Source organism: Mustelus asterias, chromosome 14 (assembly GCF_964213995.1).
Source record: "Mustelus asterias chromosome 14, sMusAst1.hap1.1, whole genome shotgun sequence".
Lineage (NCBI taxonomy): Eukaryota > Metazoa > Chordata > Chondrichthyes > Carcharhiniformes > Triakidae > Mustelus > Mustelus asterias.
In genome coordinates, this window is record NC_135814.1 from 88377819 (window position 1) to 88401775 (window position 23957).

The 23957-nt window shown below is 44.0% G+C and overlaps 2 protein-coding genes across 7 annotated transcripts in view; one reads left to right on the forward strand and one right to left on the reverse strand.

The window, feature by feature from the left end:
• kansl1l (KAT8 regulatory NSL complex subunit 1-like) overlaps positions 1-3803 on the forward strand; it is a 91810-nt gene extending 88007 nt beyond the window's left edge. For all 4 annotated transcript variants that reach the window (XM_078228818.1, XM_078228820.1, XM_078228822.1 and 1 more), the window contains 2 exons: positions 226-552; positions 3369-3803. In XM_078228818.1, the coding sequence (XP_078084944.1) occupies positions 226-495 (270 nt within the window). In that variant the 3' untranslated portion in view covers positions 496-552; positions 3369-3803. The remainder of the gene's footprint in view (positions 1-225; positions 553-3368) is intronic.
• A 1528-nt stretch (positions 3804-5331) lies between these two features.
• Positions 5332-23703, reverse strand: rpe (ribulose-5-phosphate-3-epimerase). 3 transcript variants are annotated; one of them, XM_078228824.1, is made up of 7 exons: positions 23546-23688; positions 22034-22058; positions 17551-17630; positions 14456-14595; positions 7945-8079; positions 7624-7710; positions 5332-6570 (listed from the first exon to the last, which is right to left on the reverse strand). In XM_078228824.1, the coding sequence occupies exons 2-7, from the start codon at positions 22048-22050 to the stop codon at positions 6448-6450; spliced, it is 582 nt and encodes a 193-aa protein (XP_078084950.1). In that variant the 5' UTR covers positions 22051-22058; positions 23546-23688; the 3' UTR covers positions 5332-6447. The 3 variants fall into 3 exon arrangements, with proteins under 3 accessions (XP_078084950.1, XP_078084949.1, XP_078084951.1); XM_078228823.1 differs by lacking the exon at positions 22034-22058 and having other exon boundaries at positions 23546-23700; XM_078228825.1 differs by lacking the exons at positions 17551-17630; positions 22034-22058 and having other exon boundaries at positions 23546-23703.
• Positions 23704-23957: the final 254 nt, after the last annotated feature.

Here is a 23957-nt window from a genome sequence, read left to right on the forward strand (position 1 = left end):
TTTAGGAATATTTATTGTTAAGGATGAACATGAAGTCATACTTCATTATTTTGTGGCACTAATTTTACAGGTGTGACAGATTTAAAATGTACTAAAATTAAATAGCTTGGCTGCAGTTTCAAAATGTTGCTTAATATGTTGATCCTGTGAACATAACATTGACGATTAAGGTGGAACAAAAAATGCATAGCCTTTTATTGTAACAAGAACTGTTGTTTATTCCAGGTTGTTCTGCCATGGGATAGTCGTACATTCCCTCTGAGTGATGAAGAGATAAAATGCTTAACTCACCCGGACGTGGCTGGAACTGATAAAGGTGGCTCTCGGCCACTCACAAGGTCGCCCTCAGCACTCGGTGGGAACAGCCCAGCAGCTCATAACCAGTCACCCCCTCGCACTGAAACTTCAGAGAGAGTGCCACCTACTGGAGAGATAACTGCTAAAGAAACAGAATATAAACACTCACTCCGGGGACACAACAGTGCAAAGAAGTAGTGCAGATGAACCTGAAGTTTATTCAGCAAACAGAGAAAATTATTGGATGATCATAAGGTAACTTTTTTTAAAATTAGGTTTCTTGTGAATGAAACCACCTACCTTCTCACCAATGTTCAGCAAACATTTTTGTGTTATTTTCTTTTGCTAATTTCCTCCATTCCCGTCTGAGGGCACGGCCCCCCTCTTCCTCTCCTCCCCCTCCCCCCCTTCTGAGGGCACGGCCCCCAACAGTGCTTCATCCTAGTGGTTATAATTCATCCATCATCTGAGACAGCGTTCTAGGTACTTTTCTAATGGGGACCATTTTAGCTGTGCTGGATCCTGTTTTCAACTAACATCGATATTGGACTTATTACTGATTAGCACTTAGGAGCCCTGGTTTGGTTCATTTTCCACTTTAATTTAAGGAATGGAACTAATTGCTGATCTGCAACGGAGGATTACAGATCTGGATGCTGCCAGAGTGTAATCCTCAAGCCCATATTTTCCTCCTGTAAATGTTTTGGAGATCCAATATTTATACATCTCCAAGTTTTCAATAACATGACTGAATTTCAGATGCAAGGTGATGAAAGGTCAGACATTTGCTCTGTTTTTCTCTCCACAGTTGCTGTCTGACCTGCTAAGTATTTCCAGCACTTTGTTTTCATTTCAGATAATGAGGTTGATCTGATTCTGTTGAGGTTTCTTCTGCAGTCGTCCTACAGATTTTCAGGCAGCAGATTCCAGTCAAGTTGGAAACAAATATTCCACATCAAGGCAGCCACAGCCTGGCAATTCCAAACCCCAACGAGATCCGGCATAGTAGCACAGTAGTTAGCACAGCTGCCTCACAGCGCCAGGGACCTGGGTTCAATTCCCAGCTCAAGTCACTTGTCTGTGCGGAGTCTGCATGTTCTCTCCCTGCCCTGTCCCACCGGGGCCCCACGTCTGCGTGAGTTTCCTCCGGGTGCTCCGGTTTCCTCCCACAGTCCAAAGATGTGCTGGCTAGGTGCATTGGCCATGCTAACTTCTCCCTCAGTGTACCCGAACAGGTGCTAGAGTGTGGTGACTAGGGGATTTTTGCAGTAACTTCATTGCAATGTTAATGTAAGCTTACTTGTAACGCTAATTAATAAACTTTAAATTATTCCAACTCTGATACCTCCCGACTGCCTTTGGATGTAAATCTGGGAGATCTTCGAGTCAAAGAGAGAGCTCTCCCTGGGTTGGGTTGAAAAACTGAACTGCAGTCTGTTTTTTGGGGCTGAGATGCTTGGGGTAGATTTCTCTGTCCAAAGTGCTTTGACATATCTGATGGTTGTAAAAAGCACTATATAAATGTGCAAGCATGACCCCAATCTTCCAGTCTCCTACCATTTTAATTCTCAGGCCTACTCCTGCTCTGACCACTGTCATCAACCCCCGCCCTGTCCCTTGAAGCAGAGGAGAAATCTGGTAGAGGTCTACAAGACTATAACCGAGAGAAAGATAAAGCTGTGGCCACAAGCTGATTGTACAAGGTCACAGATTTAAGGTTTTGGGAAAGAGATGTAGGAGGGATGTGAGGAAATAATATTTCCACAGCAAATGACCTGGAACTCGCTGCCCATCAGGTGGTGGAGACTATAGTGATTTCAAAAGGATGGGCACTTGGGAAATAAACTTGCAAGGTTATGAGAGTAGAGCAGGGTAATGAAGCTGGCATGGACTCAATGGTTGCCTCTTGTGCCATTCGGACTCCACAGCACCTCCTCTTTTGATCAGGCTCTCAACTGTTTTCAGCAATTTCAGATCAAAGCCTGGTCTATTTTTGTGGATGACAGCCAATGGTGATCATCCTGCTTTCCCCTTTTACGTATCCTCTAGACTCATCTTGTTCTTTTCCCTCCTGCAACATTGCTCTGCCTCTGTACTTGCTTGAAAGATTTGCATCCTTTTTCTAGTTCTGACAAAAGGTCATTGATCAGAAACTTGTAACAATTGTTCCCTGTGCCGATGCTGCCTGACCTGAATAAGTCCAACATTTACAATATTTTACTTGAGCATTGAAGAATAAAATTGCCTCAGTTTACCTTGTTTTACTCACTCTTGCGAACTGCAGGTTCATTTGTAAATGTCATATTGAGTGCCACTGCTAAAAAAACATAGTGTGAACTATTGAGATTTCAATTCTTTTCTTGGCAAATAAGTTTCAAGATTTCCTACCTTTTGGTGATAGAATTGTTTGAACAGTATACAATTAGGAAGGTACTTTCTCATGTATTTGGAAAATGCATGTTGTTATTAACTAAGAATTGCAGAAAATGAGAACATGACCCAAATTGTACAGTATCAAGAAGGATTTTCATGCTGCTTTGAATTTGTGGTTGGCATTTGTTAGCTCCTTATACAGACCACTCGGTGATGGGATGCAGCAGAGGCCAAACCTAATGAAATGGTGTCTGCAACTGATGAGACGTGCATGAATGTCTCTCCATCCATTATGTTGATTGTCCCCAAATATAATCAGCTCAGCAGCAGCTACTGAAATGCAATGCCAAGGACACTAGCAGCCTTGCAACCCTCATCTATATAACTATTCTTCATACGTGAGCCTAGACAGTGAATAAAGGTGAGCTAGTCTAAAATGCATCAAAGCTGAGCTTGATTCTGACCTCACCAGCACATCCTCCCCGCACACGTGCAAATATTGTCTGAACAGAGGCTATTTATTTACTTTCTTAGCCCAGGACTTTTGAAGTCATCATGTGAGTTTTCCATTTGAGAATATTTGAAATTAACCTGAGCCAAAGAGAAAAAGAAAATCAAAGAAGAAAGTTTCTGAATAACATGTTTATTTCCAGTTTTGATCATATTGCTAATCTTGTGTGTTTTCTATCTTCTTGCAGCCAGGCATTAAATTGATGCTATTATCTTCAAGAAATCACCCTATGGTAGTGAAAGACACCTGCAATCTTGTAAGCGTTTAGGCTGATTCTTATCAAAAAGAAATCATTCAAATGTAACTCAGCAAAAGTTTGAAGGTCACGCAAAATGCTGCAGTGTTGGGTGTCTTCATTAAGAGAAATGAGTGTGGATTATTATTAACAGGTCAGAACCTGAAGTAGTCACGTAGCCTCAATGAGAACAGCAGTAAACTTTTCTTAATCTACTGGACATTCTGCACCCTAAAACCATTTGACCAGCAGCTGGATCTGAGGTCGTAACAATTGGATCAAGAGAAAATTTGTGTTTAGGAATCGTTTCGCGACTGTTTTGGTTTTGTTTTCACACCCTGTTGCCTTCTGTTTACTTTTTAAAAAAGTAAAGTTATTTTAGTTACTAAAAAACTTTCTTTGTTCTTTCTTGTGCACAAAGGGTAAGGTGTGGGTAACTGCTGCAAATGTGAAGGAGAAACAGGAAATGTAAATGCTCAACATATGCGCAGCATCTTAAAGAGAAAGCAGGTTAATGTTTGAGGGGGAACTGGGTCACCGGGTGAAACCTTCAGAGCTGTATTTCCTATGTTTACCAAGTCAGAAATGGCTTTATAGTTAAGATCTCAATTTTAACAAGCTGCAGCTTGTGAAGGAAGGGAAGTTTAGCAAAATGTGTCTTCTGCCAGTTTGACATTCTGTCCAATGTTACAATGGCAAACAAGCTTTCACTCATGGCTTCTCTCGGGTTTCATGTGGCTCTGGTTCTCTGTGGTTAATGTATATTATTTTTGTACCCTATATGCAGTGCACCACGGTATGTAATATTTGTGTGCATTGGATGAACGGACACATAGGCAGTTGTTATTCCCTGTTCCTCCTTTAAATGTGTTTTTCTCCTCCATTTATTTGGCCAGATCAGCTTGCTTTCTGCATGCTCTAAAATTAATGACAAATTCCTGCTTTCCCTGCCATGAAGCCAGATGACACAATATTTCCCATGGAAACAGAAGTAGGTCATACAATTAGATCATGGCAGACTTACACACCCATCTTGGTTACATATCCTTAACCAACAAAAACCTATTGATTTCTAATAACCTGGTGTCACTAATAATTTCACAGTGAAGGAATTATTTGTCATGTGTGAAATAAGAAATCTGAATTGATCAGTTTTTAATACCAACATTCTAAATCTAAATATTTTAACCCTGAGTTGGCTCGAAGGCAGTACTGAGGTGGGGTCAGACAAAATAACATTCCACTTTTGCTGTTTAAAAACTTTATTAATGATCTTACAACTATGCAAAAATGTGTTAATCTTTATACTTCTGGGTTTCAACTGGCTTTTTAAATGCCACTTTCATAATACAGGTCCTATTTTCCACAATGAGCTGTGAAAGTCCAAGTCAAATTAACAATTTCATATTAAGTTTTATGATATGTACTTGCTTCAGCCTTTAATCTGTATATCAGGCAAGTGACAAATATGGCTTAAACGAGGCTGCCTAAGTTGTCATCTATTATGATAGCAGGAGGCCATTCAGCCCAGTGAGCCCATGGCAGCTCTAGAGAAATCCATTCAAGTTTATATCCCTTAAATACCCATTCAATTCCTTTTGGAATCATTGCTTGAAAAGGTGATTGAAGCAGAGTTCCCAGTCGTTTCACAATTCAAGACCCCCCCCCAATCAGCTAAGAATTTTCTTTGTCTACCTATCTAAATGTCTTACCCATGTACCTGAAACGTCTCCCCAAAGATCATTTTTTCCTGTCAGTCTTGGTTCCATTTCACTTTGGCGCGATCCCCTCCCATCTTATTGAAATGAGCCATCTTTCAATTTAGAAGTTTTACATTTGCCCAAATGTTACTAGAGACACTTGGTCTTCTTTCATAGTTTGACCAAGAATACCATCAAGGAAGCTGTCCCTCTCCCCTTAATGTTATCCCAATCTAATTGCTAGTTAAATTCCTCCAATACCACCACTTTAATTCTTTGTATATTTCCTCCTCTATCCCACTATTTGAAGGCCTATAGAATACCTCCAATAGCCTGGTCATATCTTTCTTGCTTTTCAATTCTAACCAAATGGATTGTCTTTTCCCCCCTCAAGGATATCCTCTCTCATTAGCGATTGAAGAAATATGTGGTGTCAGTACTATCTTTTCTGAACACTTTGTATTTGTGAATATTAATAACCCAGTCCTCACCATTTTAAGCCATGTTTCCATTATTGCCACAACATCATATTCTCACACAGTTCTTCTTGTAGCTCACCACCATACTGTGTATCTTTGGTCATTTATCTTAGTTTGCTCCTCTAAATCATCACTAACCACACATTGCACCTCAATGGCAGGTGCACTAGTGTCACTTTGCAATAGGTGCTTTCTGCCCCAGAATTGGTCCAAAAGCCCCAAGAATCTCAAGCATATGGCAGTAGGAGTAATCCAGACATTATACCTTCAGGGTCCCTCACTCCAGAAAATCTGACCATAGAATTTCAAAACTTGCCTTCCAAGTTGTTAGTAGCAACATTCCTCACGCTCTAGAAATAAAAGTTGGCTCACTCTTAATGAGCATACTGGGGCACAGTTCTTTACGGAACAACTTAAACACTGATTTATGATGATAAATTTACAATCAACTCACCTGCACATCAGGGAGATCATGTAAACCGTACACACTCATCCAAGGCTGGAATCAAACTCTCTTGGTGCTGAGGCATCCGTGCTAACCACTGCAGCCCACAGGGGCAGATGTCAATCTCACACATTGATAACATTTTGGGTCTGAAGAAAGGTCAACTTTGTTTCTCTCTCCGCTGGTATTGCCAGACTCCAGCTCTTGTATCTATTCATGTACTTCACACAAATTTTGGAATAGAGATATCTTTATTCAAATTAGAAAGGGTATTGAGAGAGGGCAGTGTTTCAACCACAAAGCATTTGCAGAGTACTCTTGCTCACAATGATCACTTGCAATTTGATAGTTTAGTACAAAATGTTTTAAGTTCATATCCGCAGCAACAGAGTTACGCTGTTGTCACTTCACCTGTCCAGGCAGCGCTTCTGAATGGCTTCCACACAAGCATTTCGTAGCAGGTTTATCACAGATCTGGGGTCATCACTCTTCATGACTGCGCTGCCAGATACGATCATGTTTGCTCCAGCCTGAAAGAATTTCAGGTTTAATATTAAACAACAGCCATTTCCTGTGAAACTCTTTGGTTCCTGTTAAATCTATCTTCTGTTCTTTATAAATTACACAATCTACAGCAGAACTTCCCAGTGAGGTCACAAGAAATAGCACCCACCCCCCACACACACCTTGGAGAAGGTAGATAGTTGCTTTTAATCTCTTTTGCCATCCAACACCCTGATCATGGCAATTTTCAGACCTCAAAGTAGGGTTATTTTAGTGCTGTACTTTAGAAATGAGTTCTGCCAGGTTAATTCTACATCATGGAAGAAACAGAGGGGGTGTACTTTACAACTCAAAGGAAAGGGTGCAGATATTCAAAGGCAACATAGAGGCTGCGCAGTGTGGGAAATTCAGCAAAGTCACAATAATACAACCAGTCTGTTTTAATGATGTTGGTTGAGGGATAAGCCTTGGTTGATGGACTAAAGGAGCCCCCTGCTTTTCACCAAATAGTGCTGTGCAACTTTCACATTTGAGGGGGCAGAGTCTTACTTTGCAGAATGGCTGAGAGGTTAAATTATCAGAGCTTAAGATTTAAATAAACCAATGAATTGAAAGTATAAGTATTTTATATGTAAGGTACAGCGTGTAAAAGATGAACATGCTTGATTCTGGAGAGAGCCCCTGAGCATGCAGATCAGAAATTTCCAATTCATGCTCTGTTCAGAGTTAGCTGATCTCAGCCAAGGCAGTGGTTCAAGTACTACAAATGTCCTGAGTGTTCCTAAGCCAGGGAGAAAAATCACCCTGCTCCCAATTATTGCCTGGTCATTCAAACCAGTGTGTAGTTTCTTCCTGCAACCCCACCAAAGCCTGCTGATATCCATGGAAGGTTAGCATCTTCAGCAGAGAATAAGCCAATTTGGAGTCCTACATCTCAGCCTATGTTCTAGCCAATGGGATTAAACCACAACAGTTGACTTGCAGAAAAAATGTGGTGGGTGAGATGAAGAAATTTAATTCTGTTGGAAGCAATTAAAAATCACAGATTCTGTGCTGGATTTTACTCCTGTTATAAATACCTCGGCACATTTGTGAATAGTGTCTGGTCCTACACCTCCATCAACTTCAATATCCAGAGAAGGAAATTGTGTTCTCAACCATTGGATCTGAAAGAAAAGACAAAACAAATTGCTTTCTGTTCCAGAGCTCTCAATGGATAGAAATATTCCAGCGAACTTGTAACAAATGCAGCAAGAAAGAACTGTGCTGCTGCACCCAAAACAAGTAGAAACTAACCTGTCCTAGTAGGAACTATTATTACTTTGCATTTGAAACCAATTCCTTCACCAACTACAAACACTGCAATAACCAAAATATAAACAGTTTAAGAAATTGAATACCTTTGGCATCATATCAACCATGAATTTCTGACCTCCAAACCCAGGTTCCACAGTCATCACCAGGGCCATGTCAATCTGATTCGCCCATGGAGCCAATTCTTCGACAGTTGTACCTGGTTTAATTGCCAGTCCCACCTTAAGAGGAAAAATACAACAGAGCATGATCAGCACATGACGTGGATCTCTGCACTTCACATCAGGATTTGAAACCTCATTCACCTATTAATGCTTCCATGCAGCAGTGAAGAAAAGGAAAGCTTGTTTTATCACAATGTGCTGCCTAGTTCTACAAGTCCTTTGTTGGAAGCTGAAAAAGACACCACCCACTGTAATCCTCTAGTGGGTGTAATGTGAGATTTGGAAAGTTCCAAAATTCCTTTTACATTTGGGTTTTAACAAATGAGTTCTTTTGTTTTGCTCTTACATACAAAATTAATGAAAGGCATTCTCCTTTAAGGCACCCAGTGCCAGGTCAGATGCAGAACAAAGCTTAGTACTAAACCAGAGGCAGTTTTGTGAGCTCAAGTCCACTATAAAATTGGCCATCAGTTAAAACAGCCATTTCAAATAGAATCCTTACAACTAGACAACAATTTCATTCCATCACTCCATGACTCAGAGCCAAATATCTAATCTATAATTACATAGAATATATAGCGCGATCTATAAAAATCTCTTCTCCCTCATCTGCTTATCTAGCTTCTCCTTAAATGCATCCGCTATTCACATCAACTCCATTCATTCATATACACTATGTGAATAAAGAAGCTTTTCCTGAATTCCCAATTTGATTTCTTGGTAACTAGTTTACATTAATCCTAGATTTGCTCTTCTCCACAAACGGGAAACAGTGTGTGTACTCTAAAACAATATTGTCCAGTACACTCAACATGTGACAAACTGATGTTCATTTTGAGAGATAATACTGAGTTATGCTATGTTGCAGCAATGGATATGAGCATGGATCGCTAGATCGCTATTTGTAATCTGTCCATAACTGAACAAGGAAGAATCAAATGCCATTAGACGGGAGTCACATATTGGTCAGACTGCAACTATGTCAGAGGCATTTACAGCAGAAAAGGAGACACACGTGATATCAAGGGTACCACCTCACTGGTGAGCACTGTGCTCCCACCAATCCCCCCTTCTAATATAAGATGGCATCAAAAAAGAACACGGCACGGTAGCACAGTGGTTAGCACTGCTGCTTCACAGCTCCAGGGACCTGGGGTTCGATTCCCGGCTCAGGTCACTGTCTTGTGTGGAGTTTGCACATTCTCCTCGTGTCTGTGTGGGTTTCCTCCCACAGTCCAAAGATGTGCGGGTAAGGTTGATTGGCCATGCTAAATAAATTGCCCCTTAGTGTCCTGAGATGCATAGGTTAGAGGGATTAGCCGATAAAATATGTGGGAGTAGGGCCTGGGTGGGATTGTGGTTGGTGCAGACTCGATGGGCCGAATGGCCTCTTTCTGCACTGTAGGGTTCTATGATTCTATAACAGCAGATACACAGCACAGTCCAAACATAAAAGTTGTTGAGATTACAGAACAGACAAATAATTGTGCAACAACTACAGAGTTCACAATATCGGAGAAGAATATTAGAGATTGGAGGATGCTCTCTACACAGCTTAGGCAGATGCTTTCTCAAAGTGGAGGTGTGAGAGCAACAGGCAAAGTTGTGGGGCTGTCAAACTTTTTGCAAGTTAGGATGGTACAGCAACATCCAAACATGCTCAGCCTTCATCTTAAAAGATCTGTTGAAGTAAGCAATTGTAATGAATAGTTTGCTACCAGGGTAAAATGAGAACACACAGATTGGCCATAAAATCAAAGACCTATTTCATGTTTGGACACTGCTGGGAAATGGCAGGAGAGTCTAAGCAAGGCAAGAGCCAATGCAGAAGTCAATATATTGAGATTTATCAATTGGTTTCTCACCCAGAGGCTCCTATTACATTAATTCTAATCTTTAGCCAATTTGATTCACTACACATGCTATCAAGAAATGGCTGAAGGTACCGGATACGGCAATGAGTAACAACATCCAGCAATAGTACTGGAGACTTGTGCTCCAGAATTAGCTGCGCTCTTTGCCAAGCTGTTGCAGTACAGCTACAACACTGGCATCTACCTGGCAATGAGCAAAACTGCTCGGGTATGTGCTGTCCCCAAAAAACAGGACAAATCCAACCCAACCAATTACCACGCCACCAGTTTATTCCCAATCATCAGGAAAGTGATAGAACATAGAAAGCCACAGCACAAACAGGCCCTTCGGCCCACAAGTTGCGCCGATCACATCCCCACCTCTAGGCCTATCTATAGCCCTCAATCCCATTAAATCCCATGTACTCATCCAGAAGTCTCTTAAAAGACCCCAACGAGTTTGCCTCCACCACCACCGACGTCAGCCGATTCCACTCACCCACCACCCTCTGAGTGAAAAACTTACCCCTGACATCCCCCCTGTACCTACCCCCCAGCACCTTAAACCTGTGTCCTCTCGTAGCAACCATTTCAGCCCTTGGAAATAGCCTCTGAGAGTCCACCCTATCCAGACCCCTCAACATCTTGTAAACCTCTATCAGGTCACCTCTCATCCTTCGTCTCTCCAGGGAGAAGAGACCAAGCTCCCTCAACCTATCCTCATAAGGCATGCCCCCCAATCCAGGCAACATCCTTGTAAATCTCCTCTGCACCCTTTCAATGGCTTCAACATCTTTCCTGTAATGAGGTGACCAGAACTGCGCGCAGTACTCCAAGTGGGGTCTAACCAGGGTCCTATAAAGCTGCAGCATTATCTCCCGACTCCTAAACTCAATCCCTCGATTAATGAAGGCTAGTACGCCATACGCCTTCTTGACCGCATCCTCCACCTGCGAGGCCGATTTAAGAGTCCTATGGACCCGGACCCCAAGGTCCTTCTGATCCTCTACACTGCTAAGAATGGTACCCTTCATTTTATACTGCTGCTCCATCCCATTGGATCTGCCAAAATGGATCACCACACACTTATCCGGGTTGAAGTCCATCTGCCACTTCTCCGCCCAGTCTTGCATTCTATCTATGTCTCGCTGCAACTTCTGACATCCCTCCAAACTATCCACAACACCACCTACCTTGGTGTCGTCAGCAAACTTACCAACCCATCCCTCCACTTCCTCATCCAGGTCATTTATGAAAATGACAAACAGCAAGGGTCCCAGAACAGATCCCTGGGGCACTCCACTGGTCACTGACCTCCATGCAGAGAAAGACCCCTCCACAGCCACTCTCTGCCTTCTGCAGGCAAGCCAGTTCTGGATCCACAAGGCAACAGCCCCTTGGATCCCATGCCCTCTCACTTTCTCAAGAAGTCTTGCATGGGGGACCTTATCGAACGCTTTGCTGAAGTCCATATAGACCACATCCACCGCTCTTCCTTCGTCAATGTGCTTGGTCACATTTTCAAAGAACTCAACCAGGCTCGTAAGGCACGACCTGCCCCTGACAAAGCCGTGCTGACTACTTTTGATCATACTAAACTTCTCTAGATGATCATAAATCCTGTCTCTCAGGATCCTCTCCATCAACTTACCAACCACTGAGGTTAGACTCACCGGTCGGTAATTTCCCGGGCTGTCCCTGTTCCCTTTCTTGAATATAGGGACCACATCCGCAATCCTCCAATCCTCCGGAACCTCTCCCGTCTCCATCGACGATGCAAAGATCATCGCCAAAGGCTCCGCAATCTCCTCCCTCGCCTCCCACAGTAACCTGGGGTACATCCCATCCGGTCCCGGCGACTTACCAACCTTGATGCCATTCAATAGTTCCAACACATCCTCTTTCTTTATGTCCACATGCTCGATCCTTTCTGTCCTCCGCAATCCAGCAGTACAACCACCCAGATCCCTTTCCACCGTGAATACCGAGGTAAAGTATTCATTAAGCAGCTCCGCCATTTCTAACGGTTCCGCACAAACTTTTCCCCCTTCACCTTTTAAGGGTCCTATGCCTTCACATCTCATCCTTTTACTCTTGACATATTTGTAGAAAGCCTTGGGATTCTCCTTAATCTTACCCGCCAAGGTCTTCTCATGACCCCTTCTCGCTCTCCTAATTTCCTTCTTAAGCTCCTTCCTACATCGCGTATACTCCTCTAAATCCTTAACACCTCCTAGCTCTCTGAACCTTCTGTACGCCTCTCTTTTCTTATTCACCAGGTTCATCACAACCTTCGTGCACCACGGTTCCCGTACCCTACCAACACCCCCCTGTCTCATCGGAACGTTGTCATGCAGAGCTCCAGACAAACATTCCTTGAAAATCCTCCACTTTCCTTCGGTACTTTTCCCCAAGAATGCCTCCTTCCAATTTACCCGTCTAATTTCCTCCCTGATGACACTGTATTTCCCTTTACTCCAGAGAAACACTTTCCTAGCCTGCCTGACCCTATCTCTTTCCAATGCTATCGTGAAGGAGATAGAATTATGATCGCTATCCCCAAGATGCTCACCCACCGAGAGATCCTCCACCTGTCCAGGTTCATTAGCCAGCACCAGATCAAGAACAGCCTCTCCTCTAGTAGGCTTATCCACATACTGTGTCAGGAAACTCTCCTGGACACACCTAACAAACTCCTCTCCATCCAAACCCCTAGCCCTAGGGATATTCCAATCTATGTTTGGGAAATTAAAATCTCCCATCACGACAACTCTGTTATTCCTACATCTCTCCAGGATCTGTTTCCCCATCTGCTCCTCAACATCTCTGTTACTATTGGGCGGCCTATAGAAAACACCCAGCAAAGTTACCGACCCCTTCCTGTTCCTAACCTCCACCCACAGAGATTCCGTAGTCAGTCCCTCCACGGCGTCCACCTTCTCTACAGCCGTGACACTATCCCTGATCAACAGTGCCACTCCCCCCCCTCTCTTGCCTCCCTCCCTGTCCTTCCTGAAACATCTAAAACCCGGCACCTGAAGCACCCAGTCCTGTCCCTGAGACATCCAAGTCTCCGTAATGGCCACCACATCACAATTCGAAGCAGCAATCCACGCTCCAAGCTCATCCACTTTATTCACTACACTCCTGGCATTAAAATAGACACATCTCAGACCTTCAGCCTGAGCACTTCCCTTCTCCCTCACTCGTCTAACCTCCCTCTTACCCTGTCTACATTCCTTATCTATTTGCGAGCTAACCTCCTCGCTCTCAGTCCCCTCATTTCGATTCCCTCCCCCCAACCTTTCTAGTTTAAAGTCTCCTTAGCCAACCTTCCCGCCAGGATATTGGTCCCCCTGGGATTCAAGTGCCACCCGTCTTTTTTAAACAGGTCACACCTGCCCCTAAAGAGGTCCCAATGATCCAAGTACCCAAATCCTTGTCCCTTGCTCCAGTCCCTCAGCCACGCATTAATTCTCCACCGATTCCTGTTCTCACTCTCCCGCGGCACAGGCAGCAATCCCGAGATTACTACCTTTGCATTCCTCTTTCTCAGCTGTCTACCCAACTCCCTATATTCTCTTTTCATGACCCCTTCCCTCTTCCTACCTATGTCAGCAGTACCTATATGCATCACGACCTTGGGCTCCTCTCCCTCCCCCTTCAGGATTTCTGGGACTCGACCAGAGACATCCCGGACCCCTGCACCAGGGAGGCAAACCACCATCCGAGAGTCCCGTCTGTGTCCGCAAAAACGCCTATCTGACCCTCTCACCGTAGAGTCCCCAATTAGCACTACCCTCCTTTCCTTACCCCTTTGCACTACTGGGCCAGGCTCAGCTCCAGAGACACTGCCACCGCTGCTTCCCCCAGGTGGGCTGTCCACCCCAGTAGTACTCAGACAGGAGTACTTATTATTAAGGGGCACATCCACCGGGGTGCTCACCATCACCCGAGCTTTCTCCTTCCTCACTGTTACCCAGTTACCCTCCTCCCGTGGTCCCGGTGTGACCACCTGCCGATAGCTCCTGTCAATGACCTCCTCACTATCCCTAACCCGGCGAAGGTCCTCGAGCTGCAATTCCAGTTCCCTAACATGGTCCCTTAGGAACCGCAGCTCAACACACCCAGCACAGATATGGTCGTCTGGGAGGCTAGGAGCATGGTCATGGAAGGGGTCCATGACCGTGCTAGAAAGTGGCACTCTCTCAGAAACAGCATGTTCTCTGCACCATTCGCAACTCCTCAAATACTGAAGTGGTCTGTGTCCATATGGACCTAGCCAGCAAAGTTCACATCCCGTGAAAGAAACTAATAGCGTATCCACGCTATACTAATACCCACCAGTACTGTAAAGATATTCCCTGACAGACTGTACCCACCTATCTTGCACTCCAGTGTTACACAACTCTATAAACAGCCTCTCCATACACAACCCAAGTTTGGCAGCATCCATGAGTGAACGTTGTTTCCAGAAAACAGTGAGTTTTGAATAATGACCATTCCCATTTATCAAAGTCTTAAGGACGGCACTGATGCTTTTCATACTTTAACAAAACAAGCTATTCCTTTACACTTACCTTCATTGAGTTTTCTCGAATGTCTTTGATGAGTGGCCCTGGGCAATTTGTTGCTTCAAGGTGAAATGTATACTGATTAGCACCAGCCACTGCCATCGGTTTCACCCACTGCTCTGGCTTCGAGACCATCATATGCATATCTGTAGAAAAAACAATGCAGAATGGAACACTTAAAATTTCCTATTGACCAATTGCTTCAAAAGGTTATACTTATAAAGTTCAGTCCAGTGGCAAAACTCGGTGTGGCAAATAAAGATGAAATCAGCATACTAAATGGTAAGACCCCCCACGTCACAACATCCCATTCCGTCTCATCAGATGATGGTTTTCACTTTGGTGTTAAACTCTGTTACACATCATCTGATGTGACTTAGGAGGTCCACTTGGAGATGTGGGGCATAATTCTCCCCTGCCAGTGAATTCAATAGCAGACCGGTGGGGGCGGGTGGAATTCAGCAGCAGGCCCAAAAATGGTTTGTACAACTGAGATGAATTTCCAGCAGGATCTTCTGCTGCTGCCTGCCATGGCAGCTCAGGAAAGGAACCCACATTCTACACAATGCCAGTGGGAAAATACATCTGTAACAACATGGCATGCAGAACTCAGGGCTTGCCTGGGGCTGCCTCCGGAGTTCAGTATGGAGTGGTGATGTGGTGGCCCAGTGACCCTGGACCATCACAGCATCAACTGCACTTCCCTCATCCACATACAATCATATTTTCAAAATATTATCAAATTTGTGATGCATGACCTCCCTTTGACAAAGCCAGACTGACTATCCCTAATTAATCCATGCATTTCCAAGTGGAGATTAATTCTCTCCTCCAGAATTTTCTCCAATAGTTTCCCTGTCATTGATGTGAGACTCACCGGTCTGTATTTTGCTGGTTTATCTCTACCACGCTTCTTGCAAAATGGAACCACATTAGCCATCCTCAACGTCCTGTGACACATCCCCCATGGACAGAGAGGAATTAAAAATTTGTGTCAGAGTCCCCAGAATTTGCTGCCTCGTCTCCCACAGCAGCCTGGGATGCAATTCATCCTGGCCAGGAGATTTGTCAATTTTTAAGTCTGCCAGAGCCTCCAATACCTCTTCATTTTCTATGTCAACCTGTGCTAGTTCCTCACAGTCTCTTTTCAGGTGAATCGTCGAACTTCAATGCCATTGAGAAGGTCCCTCTTCCTCCTTCAGGAGGTCCCCCTTCTTCAACAGTAGCTCAATGATGTTGGACGCCTTTTAAATATGTTACTCAGATACGACAGAAGGAAACAAGCAATCAAGACCCCCCCACCATGGAATACGGCACTGAACTCCGGATGTATAAGTAATGAAGTCAAGACCGGAAGATGTGGCATGATTTTCCATTGGCCTCCGCAGTGGGAAACACTCCCCGCCCCCACCACAGGACTTGGTCCCAGATGGAGGAATTCCACCCAGTCTCTGCTGTAAAAGACATTGGGCTGAAGGGGGGGCAGGAGTTGCTGGCCTATTTTCTCTGGACCCTCTTGACCAGCTGAGACGTTAGTTTCTCCTCAGTTCTTCCGATGCCCTAGTCAGCCTAGCTCCCAATTGCAAGTGTCAATATCCACCATCTTCGTATCTCACCCGCAGGTGCCGTTTTAGCAGTTAGGTGCATCCAGCAGGTGGCGAGCCAATGGCCAGTTGACCGTATAGATGAACTTTAGGAACATGGCCATCATGCATCCGATGGTGGATCACCACAGGCTGTTGGCTTAATAATGGGATGTGCTGAAGGAATTAACACATTACGAGACCTCAGATGGTGACCATCTTTCTCCAAGCAATGCTGAGGATGTCTCAGAGAGAGAAGGTGAAAATGTTCAGACTTTTCTGCTGCCTAGCACAAGCAGTCCAGGTCTCTCTACTTCAGCGCAGTGCAACAAGGACAAAGGCTTGGAGCTCTCCATTAAGTTGCTGTTGTTCCACACACACACTTTACAACAGCCCCACTTTTAACAGGAAAACCAACCCATAGGGCTCCAGATTCAGCATCAGCCCAACATGGAAGGCAGCACAATGATAGAGTCATAGAGGTTTACAGCATGGAAACAGGCCCTTCGGCCCAACTTGTCCATGCCGCCCTTTCTTTTTTAAAACCCCTAAGCTAAACCCAATTGCCCGCATTTGGCCCATATCCCTCTATACCCATCGTACCCATGTAACTATCTAAATGCTTTTTAAAAGACAAAATTGTACCCGCCTCTACTACTACCTCTGGCAGCTTGTTCCAGACACTCACCACCCCGTGTGAAAAAAGTGCCGCTCTGGACACTTTTGTATCTCTCCCCTCTCACCTTAAACCTATGCCCTCAAGTTTTAGACTCCCCTACCTTTGGGAAAAGATATTAACTATCTAGCTGATCTGTGCCCCTCATTATTTTGACCAAAGACTGGTCACAAAGGGATTTACAGACAGTTCCAAATGTCAGGGAGAGAGAGAGTGACCAGGGGATGGGGGAGGATTGCTGAGTCCAGATATGGCGCCAATGACAGGATGGAAACACTAAACCGTTCTGAACTACACCTGCTTATCTCAATATAACGCTTGATAAATGGAAATACCTTACACTTAATTGTCAGAATGTTTCCAGTACAACTCCATTTCCATCTCACTGGACGACAGTATTTATCTCAGCTGCTCTCACTGGGCGCCAGCGAGAATGACTGATATAAATACTGTCCCCCAGCAAAGCCATTGGCTTTGTGTCCAACTGAGCACTGCCCTTTCATTTCTCCCCAAAATAGAGTCCGACACAGACCCTACAACTGGAAACTCCCCAACTGACTCCAAATAATGAAGATGGTTCAGTCCTGGGGCTGTATTAACAGTTGCTGCCAATGGTTCAGTCCTGGGGCTGTATTAACAGTTGCTGCCAATGGTTCAGTCCTGGGGCTGCATTAACAGTTGCTGCCAATGGTTCAGTCCTGGGGCTGCATTAACAGTTGCTGCCAATGCCTCTCTTCCCCACCCCCACAATACACTGAGGGACAGGCCGTACACTTTGTTTCATGCCACTATTTCAAGAACACGGCCATCACAGATAGAGGGACAGCTGCTGAAAGCCTTACCAAAGAAGGGTTCTTGCCCAAGTTCCTTACGAAGACATTCTACCACAGGATGACCAAAGGTGATATTTGGCACAAAATGTCTGGAGAAGAGAGAACAGATGTTCTTTAAAACCAGCTTTGCATGAAGATATTTCACAGAATGGCATTTTGCAGCAAAGTGTGTGGCGGAGGGGGATGGGGGGGGGCATTGTGGGGTCCCCGGTGCTGAGGCAGAGTGCTAACCACTGTGCCACCCCAATCCAACACATCAGATTTTTTTCTATAAATTATTTCACTTTAAGTAGACGTCCAATTGCCTTTTGAAAGGTCCAATGGAATTCACTTCCACCACTGTTCTTTCAGGTAGTGTCAAAATATTTCTCATTTCCCCTGGAGATTTTTTTGCACGTTATTTTAAATCTATGACTCTTTTTGTTAACAACTCATTTGTCAGAGGAAATCGTTTCTCCCTCAGCTCTCACAATGCTGCTGATCATTTTCAATGCCTTTATTCAGTCTCCCTTTAAACTTTTGCTCCAAGAAGAACAGCCCCACCTCCTCCAGTCCTTCCACATCCACGAAGTCCCCCAGCCCTTCAACTGTTCTCATGAATCTCCAGGCTACACTCTCCAAGACCTGACATTCCTCAAGTGGTAACTGTACAACATTGAGACCGAACAAGCATGGCTTCCATTAATATATATTCAATGTTCTATTTACAAAGCCAGTATTCCATATGCTTTTTGAATCACCTCATCCACTTTTCTTGCCACCTTCAAGGATTTTAAGGTCCAAAGGATGTGTAGGTTAGGTGGATTGGCCATAGTAATTGTGCTGAGTTACAGGGATAGGGTAGGGCCCAGGTAAGATGCTCTTTTTTGGAGAGTTGGTGCAAACTCAATGGGCTGACTCGGGATATTGAGGCCCTGGTCAAGAAGAAGGAGGCACATGACATGCATAGGCAGCCGGGATCAAGTGGATTCCTTCAAGAGTATAGAGGGTGTAGGAGTAGAGTTAAGAGAGAAATCAGGAGTGCAAAAAGGGGACACAAGATTGCTTTGGCAGATAAAGCAAAGAATAATCCAAAGCGCTTCTACAAACACAAAGGGCAAAAGAGTAACTAGGGAGAGAGTAGGGCCTCTTAAGGGTCAACAAGGTCATCTATGTGCAGATCCACAAGAGATGGGCAAGATCCTAAATGAATATTTCTCATCAGTATTTACTGTAGAGAAAGGCACAGATGTTAGAAAACTTGGGGAAATAAACATTGATGTCTTGAGGAGTGTACATATCACAGAGACAGAGGTGCTGGAAGTCTTAAAGCGCATCAAGGTAGATAAATCCCTGGGACCTGATAAAGCATATCCCAGGATGTTGTGGGAGGCTAGGGAGGAAATTGCAGGTCCCCTAGCAGAGATATTTGAATCATCGACAGCCACAGGTGAGGTGCCTGAAGATTGGAGGGTGGCAAATGTTGTGCCTTTGTTTAAGGTCTACAGGGAAAAGCCTGGGAACTACCCAAAGGCTTGTTTCCATGCTGTAAACCTCTATGACTCTATTATATCCTGTATCTATTAGACACACTGGGAGCAATTTTCCAGCCTTGCCGCCCTGGTAAGCCTAATATCTGTTGTGGGCAAGTTGTTAGAAGGCATTCCGAGAGACAGGATCTACAGACATTTAGAGAGGCAAGGACTCATTAGGGACAGTCAGCATGGCTTTGTGAGTGGAAAATCATGTCACATGAATTTGATTTGAGTTTTTTGAAGGGGTAACCAAGAAGGTAGATGAGGGCAGTGCAGTTGATGTTGTCTACATGGACTTTAGCAAGGCCTTTGACAAGGTACTGCACGATAGGAGATTGTTGCATAGGCTTAAATCTCACAGGATCCAGGGTGAGGTAGCCAATTGGATACAGATGGTTGTAGAGGGTTGTTTTTCAAACTGGAGGCCTGTGACCAGCGGTGTGCTTCAGGGATCAGTGCTGGGTCCATTGTTATTTGTCATTTATATTAATGATTTGGGTGAGAATTTAGGAGGCATAGTTAGTAAGTTTTCAGATGACACCAAGATTGGTGGCATAGTGGACAGTGAAGGTTATCTAGGATTGCAACGGGATCTTGATCAATTGGGCCAGTGGGCTGATGAATGGCAGATGGAATTTAATTTAGGTAAATGTGAGGTGATCCATTTTGGTAGATTGAACCAGGACAGGATTTATTCAGTTAGGGCATTGGGGAGAGTTATAGAACAAAGAGATTTAGGGGTACAGGTTCATAGCTCCTTGAAAGTGGAGTCGCAGGTGGACAGAGTGATGAAGAAGGCATTCAGCATGCTTGGTTTCATTGGTCAGAACATTGAGTACAGGAGTTGGGATGTTTTGTTGAAGTTGTACAAGACATTAGTACGGCCACACTTGGAATACTGTGTACAATTCTGATCATCCTATTATAGAAACGATATTAAACTAGAAAGAGTGCAGAAAAGATTTACTACGATGCTACCGGGACTTGATGGTTTGAGTTATAAGGAGGCTGGATAGATTGGGACGTTTTTCCCTGGAGTGTAGGAGACTTGGGGATGAACTTATAGAGGTCTATAAAATTATGAGGGGCATAAAACAATTAGATAGTCAATATATTTTCCCAAAGGTAGGGGAGTTTAAAAACTAGAGGGCATAGGTTTAAGAGGGGAGAGATACAAAAGTGTCCAGAGGGGCAATTTTTTCACTCACAGGTTGGCGAGTGTCTGGAACAAGCTGCCAGAGGTAGTAGTAGAGGCGGGTACAATTTTGTCTTTTAAAAAACATTTACAGTTACATGGGTATAGAGGGATATGGGCCAAACACGGGCAATTGGGACCAGCTTAGTGGTAGAACAAAGGGCAGCATGAACGAGTTGGGCCAAAGGGCCTGTTTCCATGCTATAAACCTCTATGACTCTATGGAATGGCCTCTTTCGACAGTGTCGGGATTTTATGGTTCTATTCTATGGTTTTGATTTGCAAATCTTCACTTTGTAGGACCATCTGTTCCTCCAACCCCCAAATTAGGACCATTTAAATTATATTGCCTCTCCATGTTGTTTCTCCAAGGTCCATTAATTCAGGTGGCTACCAATGTTCTCCCGAAGCCTGCTCTTATTATGCTCACTATTTATAACATTGTCAAATTTCATAGTATCCGCGAACTTCATAATTCGACTCCCTATAACCCCATCCAGGTCATCTATATATAACAAGAAAAGCAATAGTTCTAATACCAAATCCTGGCAGATCGTAAGTCAGACTTCTCTCCATCAAAAAAGACCCTTTAACCGCTACTCATTGCCTCATATCCTATTGCCAATTACATACCCAAGTTACCAGCCCTCTTAAAGCCACAGGCTTCTGTACAACAGTACAGTGCTAATAGATACAGGTCTGTCACTGTATAACACTGGGGTACAGTACTGGTGGGTACAGCGCTGTCACTGTATAACACTGAGGTACAGTACTGGTGGGTTCAGGTTTGTCACTGTATAAGATTGGGATACAGTACTGGTGGGTGCAGGTCTGTCACTGTATAACACTGGGATACAGTGCTGGTGGGTACAGGTGTGTCACTGTATAACACGGGTACAGTACTGGTGGGTACAGGTCAGTCACAATGTAACACTGGGGTATAGTACTGGTGGATACAGGTCTGTCACTGTATAACACTGGGGTACAGTACTGGTGGATACAGGTCTGTCACTGTATAACACTGGGGTATAGTACTGGTGGGTGCAGGTCTGTCACTGTATAACACTGGGGTATAGTACTGGTGGGTACAGGTCTGTCATTGTATAACACTGGGGTATAGTACTGGTGGGTACAGGTCTGTCACTGTATAACACTGGGGTACAGTACTGTGGGTATAGTTTTATCACCGTGGGAATGATTTGTAATGACAAGGTGTGTGTGTGCATTGTCAAAGTAGCCAATGTTGCAATGTTTTTGAATATTTGAATGCTATTATCAGTTTGACAAAGTTAATGTGTCACCAACTGTAATCTCACTACATTTACTAAGAAATATGTTACAATCTATAGATAAGATCTACAGTTGGTTGTTTGCTAGGTTTTTGTACACATTCAGTTCAGTTAGTGAATAGTGAAAATCTGGAGGATTGATTGCACTTTTGAATGTATTTTAAAGACACCTGCTGAATATTCAGGAGGAACACTTGATTCCTAAATGCAGACTAAACATGGATCAGTTTAAAAACAATGTAAAATTCCCACAGCAAGAAACAGAGAACCATTGGGATGAATATAGGAGTGTGCAGAAAACTGGAGTAAAACCTTGGTCAGTGCAAAGAGCAATCTGAGGAAAAATCTATCTGCAAATGCAAACCATACAGTTCAAAACCCTTTCATAACTAGAACAGCTTGAAGGCAGTCAGAGAAGAGGTTAATGGGACTGAAACAGATTAGGAGTATCAAATAATGAATGTACTGAATAAACAATTCTTTCAAGTACTCACCGGAGCAACATGCTCATTCTAACTGCTGAAAAGAGTAAAAACAATGATATCAAAAGAAAGAAGAAAAAGCGGAAAGGCACAATTCCCTCAGGATTAGAGTATTCCAACCTGAATATATATATAGCTCTTTAAACCTAGTAAATCACTCTAAGGCACTTCACAGTAGCAAATAAAATTTGACACCAAGTGTCATTATGGAGACATTGGGTCAGATGACCAATACATTTAATCAGAGACAAGTTTTAATAAGTTTCCGAAAGGAGGAGTGAGGTTTAGAGGGAGTTACAGACTTTATGCCTTAGCAGTTGAAGGCACTGTTACCAATGTTGCAGCGATTGTGAATGTACAAGAGGTAGGAGCACAGGAACAGGTCGCAGAGATAGGGTCATGGAGAGATCTGAAAATAAAAGGCTGAGAATTCTTTAAACTGGTAAGCTGGGAGATAAAGTCAGTCAGCGAGCACAGGGGTCAAAGTTGAACAGAACTTGGCACAAGCTTAAATATGAGCAATAGAGTTTGGATGAACTTAGAACTGATGAGGGTAGAATGCAGAATTAGAGGCTGGCTGAGAGGTAACTAATGCTTGATTCAGTGTTTCAGCAGATAAGCTGATAGGTGCTGCAGTCAGGCAATGAAACAGGTGTTATTAGGATTACGCCAATATGCTCTGACAAAGGGTCATCTAGACTCAAAACATTGGCTCTATTCTCTCTCCAGAAATGCTGTCAGACCTATTGAGATTTTCCAGCATTTTTCTGTTTTTGTTTCAGATTCCAACATCCGCAGTATTTTGCATTTATCTACTGATATGTGGTTGGAAGCTCATATTGGGGTTAAATTCAAAGTTGTGAGCAGTCTGGTTCCAGCCTCAGACAATTGCCGGGGAGAGAAAGGTAGAGTCGGTGGCTAGGGAACAGAGCTTGTGGCATGGAATTAAAAGAATGGTTTCATGCTTCCCAACATTTAGTTAGAGGAAACTTCTGTTTAGCCAGTGCTAAATACCGGACAAACAGGTCTGACAATTTAGATAGAGTGGAAGAATTGATGAAGGTGGTGGCAGGTTAGAGGTAGGTGTCAGTGTACATGTGAAAACTGATGGGTTTTCAGAGGAGCAACATGTGGAATTAGGAAGGAGCCAAGGGGGAGTCCTTGGGGGACTATAGAAGTTGAGGGGGACCTGGGTTCACAGAGTTAACATTCACACACAGAAAGCAATTAAGAAAGCCTTTATTAGAAAGAATATAACAGTGAAGAAGTCACTACAATTCTCTTCAGATAAAAGCAAAATAGTGCGGATGCTGGAATCTGGAACAAAAACAGGAAATGCTGGAAAATCTCTCTCCACAGAAGCTGTCAGACCTGCTGAGGTTTTCCAGCATTTTCTGTTTGTGTTGACTGTAATTCTCTGTGTTACTGAGACAGCCGCAGTCCTAGCTCTAATGCGGAAGCTTCTTAACCACTTTAATAACCGCACCCGAGCACATCCTCGCAGGCAGGCAGGGCCCAGCTTACCCGTCCATCACATCCAGGTGCAGGTAATCGGCCCCGCAGTCCAGCATCCGCCTGCACTCGGCGCCGAGCTGGGCCAGGTCGCTGTTGAGAATCGAAGGGCCGATCTTGCAGCTCTGCGCCATCTTGGAACCGCCAGCTTGCCTGGTGACCGCGCCAGGGATTCTGGGACTGACCCTCCACCCGGCATGCACTGCGAAAGCGCGCCGCGCATTCTGGGACTGACCTTCCACCCGGCATGCACTGCAAGTCCCTGAGTAGACAACAAATCCCAACATCCACTGCAGTCTGGACGCATGCTGGGTGGGTGCAGTCTATCTGTCCATTGAGCAATGTATTTGCAATGGAATTTAATCAAAGGGCATGCATATATTGGGAAAAGATGAACTAACCCCAAAAACTCCTGCTTGGGTAT

Coding starts and splice junctions, on each gene's coding strand:
- rpe (XM_078228823.1), bottom strand. CDS start 23,667: ATGGCGCAGAGCTGCAAGATCGGCCCTTCGATTCTCAACAGCGACCTG. Junction 17,631..23,545: donor CACCTGGATGTGATGGACGG/GTAAGCTGGGCC, acceptor TCTCTTCTCCAG/ACATTTTGTGCCAAATATCA. Junction 14,596..17,550: donor TGGGCAAGAACCCTTCTTTG/GTAAGGCTTTCA, acceptor TTTTTTCTACAG/ATATGCATATGATGGTCTCG.